The 5,798-nt window shown below is 24.8% G+C and overlaps 3 protein-coding genes across 3 annotated transcripts in view, besides 10 other annotated features; 2 read left to right on the forward strand and 1 right to left on the reverse strand.

Moving 5' to 3' along the window:
* Positions 1-213, forward strand: part of EDI_031450 (uncharacterized protein) — a gene marked incomplete at both ends in the record, with an annotated part of 545 nt that extends 332 nt beyond the window's left edge. The window contains 2 exons of the mRNA XM_001740371.1: positions 3-135; positions 159-213. Of these exons, the coding sequence (XP_001740423.1) occupies positions 3-135; positions 159-213 (188 nt within the window). The remainder of the gene's footprint in view (positions 1-2; positions 136-158) is intronic.
* Positions 214-270: 57 nt separating this feature from the next.
* Positions 271-399: a sequence feature (AT_rich).
* Positions 390-1,622, reverse strand: EDI_031560 (uncharacterized protein; the record flags this gene model as incomplete). Its single annotated transcript, XM_001740372.1, has 1 exon — positions 390-1,622. One exon carries the CDS (start codon positions 1,620-1,622, stop codon positions 390-392), a length of 1,233 nt encoding a protein of 410 aa, XP_001740424.1.
* Positions 424-496: a microsatellite.
* Positions 1,623-2,525: 903 nt separating the features above from the next.
* Positions 2,526-2,575: a microsatellite.
* Positions 2,576-2,652: 77 nt separating this feature from the next.
* Positions 2,653-3,234: a repeat region.
* A 33-nt stretch (positions 3,235-3,267) lies between these two features.
* Positions 3,268-3,290: a sequence feature (AT_rich).
* A 182-nt stretch (positions 3,291-3,472) lies between these two features.
* Positions 3,473-3,581: a sequence feature (AT_rich).
* Positions 3,582-3,723: 142 nt separating this feature from the next.
* Positions 3,724-3,746: a sequence feature (AT_rich).
* A 253-nt stretch (positions 3,747-3,999) lies between these two features.
* Positions 4,000-4,043: a sequence feature (AT_rich).
* A 40-nt stretch (positions 4,044-4,083) lies between these two features.
* Positions 4,084-4,611, forward strand: EDI_031570 (ankyrin repeat-containing protein YAR1, putative; the record flags this gene model as incomplete). The annotated part of the gene is made up of 1 exon (XM_001740373.1): positions 4,084-4,611. The coding sequence occupies one exon, from the start codon at positions 4,084-4,086 to the stop codon at positions 4,609-4,611; it is 528 nt and encodes a 175-aa protein (XP_001740425.1).
* Positions 4,612-4,690: 79 nt separating this feature from the next.
* Positions 4,691-4,933: a repeat region.
* Positions 4,873-5,797: a repeat region.
* The last annotated feature ends 1 nt before the right edge of the window (position 5,798 follows it).

Below are 5,798 nucleotides of genomic sequence, written 5' to 3' on the forward strand. Positions count from 1 at the left end.
AGGAACAATAAGTAGTCAAAAATTATTCAAACAACTAACAAAAAAGATTAAAACAAAATTAAAAAAAGGTACAAAAGAAGAAATTAAGAAAAATATTGAACCAATCAGATCCTCAAGAGAAAAAAGATTAAAAAAGTAAATAATCAAAAAGACAAAAGGTATGTAATTTTGATAAAAGATAATAAAGAAAAGAAGAGTTTTAGTGAGTGTTAAAAGAAATTAAACTTAAAGAAAATAAGATAATTAAAAGATAATTCTATCAGTTAAAAGTAAAATATTCAAATTAAAGAAATTAATAAATAATTTTTCTATTAATTTCTTTTATAAGTAATAAGAATTTTCATAATAAATAAAAAAAACCTGATTTATATTTTTTTTTAATTAGTCAATTAAATATTACTGTATCCACTCTTTTTTGTTTTCACAACAGCAAAAATAATTGCTATAATACCAGCAATAATAGTAATAACAGCAACAACAATGAAAATACCAATAAACACTTTCATTCCAGTTGAAAGTCCATTTTCTTTATCATCTCCTTTAATATGAAGTGTATAATCAACATTTTCATTAGCGTTAATACCAACTTTAATATAATAACTTTTTTCAGTTAAATCTAAATTAAATGTTGTTGTATTTTCATTTTTACTTATAGACTCAATACATTCTTTCATTTCACAATTTTCAAAGATATGAATTTCATATTTAACATCTTTACTAACAGTAAAAGTAATTTCAGTTTTTTCAACACCATTGATATGAACAATATCATATGAATATAATTCTTTACTACATCTATCATCACTTTTTGGAATACCACTATATACTGTTCTCATAAGAACTCCTCCTTTTTCATCTACATTAAATTCTGTAGCATTTTCACATTCTGGTGCTGTGTCATATTTTAATTGAACAGAAACACTTCCTTCATTAAAATCTCCTTCATTTCCACCTAATAATTCAATTGTCATTGGCTCTCCAATAAATGTAGCAATAATACCATTTCCATTTTCACAGATAGATTGTTCAGGAACTTCACATGAATCTTTTTTATGAAGAATAACTTGTACAGCTGCAGTTGATCCACAGGTACTAAGTGTTACAGGTACTTTAGCCATATCAGGAAATTCAAGGAAAACACCTTCAGTTAATCCAGAACATGTCGAAGAGACTTTTGCTGTTGTAAAAACTTCTTCATATGGAAATACTGTAACTGAGACAGGATTTTCAGAAGAAGATATTTTATTTTCTGAAATAGAAATAGACACAACTCCACTTCCTTTAAGAACTAAGAAAAGACTTGATTTTGCTGCTACTGTTAAAGTAGAATGTTCTGAAAGAGCATCAATACATTCACTGTCACAAGTATTATGAACTGCAATAGAACTATTTACGTCAATTGTATATGTATTGACTGTTTCTCCATCATTCTTTAATTCTACCCAAATAGAACTAACATCTTCAGAATCTTCTCCACATATTCCAGGATTCTTTGAATTGGGGTCAAATGTAAATTCTTCACTCAATGGATATTTGAGAATTTGGTATGGTGAAGAACACTGAGAATAACTACTTCCGTCAATGGCAAATGCAATAGTAATAAAACAAAAAATTCCCCACATTACTGATTTTTAAGTTCCTATAAAATAAGTTTTGAATATTATTTTCAATTTGAATTGTCTCCAAAAAAAAAACTAAATAAAAAATCTTTTGTTGTAATCAACTTATTTTTTTTTTTGAGATGATTGGATTTTTGTTATTATCACTTTGTTTTATAAAATGAAAATGATACACTAATAATTAGAACTTCTTGTTAAAGAGTATTAATTAAATTCGGTTTTCTAGCTCATTGTAGAGCACCTCTTATCTCCCAGCCTTTAAGGTAGTACCACTGAATGAATAAGACTCAACAGTTACAAATGGTTGACAAGACTTTTTTCTTGTTTTGTTGGTAAATTGAGTCCTAAACTGATGTTCTAGTAAAAGGGATAATTCACAGATCATTGCATTAACCATTCCTTGACGTGATAAATCTTTTCCAACCATATGTTTTAATTGTTCATATCAAAAATAAGACAATCATTGTAGATAACCTGTTTAATTAAAATCTTGTCATAGTAGAGCTTTTCTTGTTCTTTTCAAATTAATTTTACATCCAAAAAGGACAAAAAGATTACACAAAAATATTTGTGATTGTTTTTCTATATAACACTCACCTTTGACTTTCAAGTTATTATCTTTTTTGATTGTTTTAGGTTTAGGCAGTTGTGAATTTTAGAGTGAGAAGTAGTCAACATTTGTGGTACAGTATCCTGGTTTATTGATAGTAAAGGGGTAGTGTGGCAGTCATTAGCGGCTTTAGCACTTGTGTAGTATTAGTATCAGATAACCTAATGTCTCCGTTTGAAGGATTTGTTTTTGGTTCAAGTTTATGATTCTTGAGAGGTTTGTTTTGAAATTAACATGTAATAACGAGTTTTTAGTTTGATAAAAATTCCTGTAACAAAAATACATTTATTAAAGTATTTTATTATTACTTATTATTGTATTTCTCTTTTTATCTTTTTTATTATTTATTCTAAAAGTATATTAGTTTGAATTTAGTACATAGATACCTACACAAGCATTAAAATGAATCGGTATTGAATCATTAGTTATCATCTAACTAAACATTGCAGTTAGTTAGGAAAAGTCTTAATCAATATTACAAGAATATCAGTGATTAATATTTATGATGATTGAATATCATTTAGTATAGTAGAAGAGTAAGATTTAGAAAATGATAGTATTATTACTTGTTTGTTATAATACAAGTATATTTGGTAATGAATAGATAGAATTAAATATATTGTATTATCAAAGAAAAATAGTCTATTTATTGTTATTGATGTTAAATGAAATTACTCATAATAATATAATAGTAATGATATAATCAATATAAAATAAGAAAATAAAGAGTGAAGAGTTTTAATAAACACTAAAATTAAAATAAAGATGAGATATTAATTAAATGATGAATAATTAAATTGAGGAACTTTGAAAAGGTATTTATTAATTCAAACTAAATAAAAGAATAAAGAATAGAAATTTACACTTCTTAATATGATGAAAATATAAATAATAAGTGAATAGTGTACGAACAAACATTCCTAAAATACAGGGATGAGATTAGTCAGTGGTGAGTAAAGAACAAAATAAAATAAATCTAACAACACTTAATTAACTACTTTTTATTTGTTCATCCATTTGGTTAAATTAATTCGAGACATTAATTATAAAATTAAATATAAGGATATGTAAAGAGAGAATAAATTAAAGAGAAAATGAATAAAAATAATAACAATGAATTGAAGTAGTATTGTAACTGGTAAAATGATTAAAATATTATTTCATGTCAATTTATTGGATGAATGTCATTAAGTAATAATGATAATAATATCATTTTATTCATTATTAGATTGGAGCAAATATGATATATTGTAAAATGAAAATAATATATAAAATAATGAATAATTCAATAAATTCAACAATCTTTAAAATACAAAAATTAACTAGCATTTTGAAAAAATATAAATTATAAACGGATTATAATAGTATTATAACACTATAACTATACTACCTTCAATAGCCCTTTACTACAATGACTTAACCAAGACTACTTTCTTTGTTAAAATAGTTGTCTTGTAATTTTATCCAAAGAAATCTATAATATGAATTATTTGCTAATTATTTTTATTTTAAATTATGCCTGGTTAGTTTCAAAAAAAACTCTAAAAGCAAAACGAATGTGGTTGATTAATAACCAACTGACAACTGTTGTGCCAGGTTATAAAACTTCTCTTTGCGTTGAACGTTTATTCGTTTGTTGATCCAATGAGAAAATAAACTAAATACAAAGGATATAAGTGATAGCGACATTGCTGAAATAACAAAAATATCCCACATAACTGCTGAAATATCATTCTGACTCATGAATAAAGAATGAAAAGTTCAAAACTCAATTTTTTTAACTATTTTTTGTTATATAAAACATAAATATTAAACCCTAAAAAAAAAAAAGAAGATAGAAACTGAAAGAAGAATATGCAAACCAACGGATTTGATGTTGAGTCTGTGAATGTGTTTCTTGAAGAAGTACGGTATGGAGAAATGGAGATTGTTAAATCATTTATTGAACAAGACCATGATATATTAACAGTAAAAAATGAATATGGGAATTCTGCATTACATTATTCATGTGGAAATAACAACGTAGAAATGACTTCGTTTCTTTTGTCTTTTGATGAAATTAAGGGAATTGTTAATGATAAAAATGAGTCAGGAAGCACTGCTTTACATTGGGCTGTTCGTGGGGATATTCAAATAGTTCAGATGATGTTAGATGCAGGTGCTGATAAAACAATTCTCAATGCCCAAAATAAAACTGCTATTGAATTAGCTGCTGAAGAACACAAAGACGATATTGTTGCTTTATTGATTGGTCCAGTTGCAGACGACCTTGTTGACGATGATAATGAGGAAAAAGTTGATGATGAAATCATTGTAGAAAGTATATCATCAGATGACAATATACAAACCAAACAAGAAACAAAAGAAGAAAAAACAGATTAACTTCTTTTAATTGTTATTTGTTGAATATTAATTTTTGTTATTCTTTAAGTAAATCAATAATAAACAAGTAAATGAAAATAAAAAGTAGAGTTAATCGATTAAACATTAATAGAGTTTTATACTCTACTGTTTATTGTCTGATAAAACTAACCTCAACCTTTTTATATTGTCTAGTAGTTCTACAGAGTGTGTTTAGTTTGATATAACATTGTTGTATAACATCCTTCATTTTTTTAATTACAACATTTTTGACTTCTTCAATTTGTTATTTTTATTTTTAAATTCTTTTATTAATTTAATGCCCCTGCATTCACTAACTCATGTGAATAAAATAAAGAATGATCAAATAATAAATAAAATGAAGTGTTATAAATGTGTATTTAATTATTTATGAATTTTAATTTAGTTTTTTATTCATTAAATTAAATTAAAATGGAAGAGTTAATAAACAAGAACACTCAATTCTTTAAAGAAGAAATAGAAACACTTCCAAATATTCAACAATCAATTGATGATATTCATAAACATTATCATTATTATTTAGGATGTATTAAAAATAAAATATTTGAAATACAAGATAATGAAATATATTCAGAAGCTATTAAAAGAGGAAAATAATTGATAGAATGAAACAAAAAGAAGAAAATTATAATAGAAAAAAGTCAAGAAACAATTAAAACAATAGAAATAATAGAAGAAAGTAATTCCGATGAAGAAATACTAAGTAAAACATGGAATGAATTAATCAATACAATCATTTTAATTGAAGAAATGAATAAAGAAGATAAATTTAAAGTACTAGAAGAAGAAATTAAGTTAAAAAAGATTTAATAAGAGAACGAAGTAGGAACACGATAATGATCATTTAGAGAGGAAGAAGAGAAAAAGAAGAAGGAAACGAGAAAATTTAAAAAAAGATAGGAGGAATCTGTACAATAGAAGAAACCAAACAACTAATAGAATGGACAAATAGAAAAGTATTGAATATAATACTTGATTTAAATATGACGATTGAAACAGAATACACATATAGTCAAAGAATAAAGAATATAACATAATTAATATCAAAGATAGAAAAATAAATAAAATGGATGATATGTTAATTGTAAAAGATAAAGATAATCATTGTATAAATGAAGGAAAACATTTTTATTTTCAATAGAAAGAAAAAGAAGAATAAAAGGAAG

This window comes from Entamoeba dispar, genomic scaffold (assembly GCF_000209125.1).
Source record: "Entamoeba dispar SAW760 scf_1105229462895 genomic scaffold, whole genome shotgun sequence".
In the NCBI taxonomy this organism is placed as follows: domain Eukaryota; phylum Evosea; order Mastigamoebida; family Endamoebidae; genus Entamoeba; species Entamoeba dispar.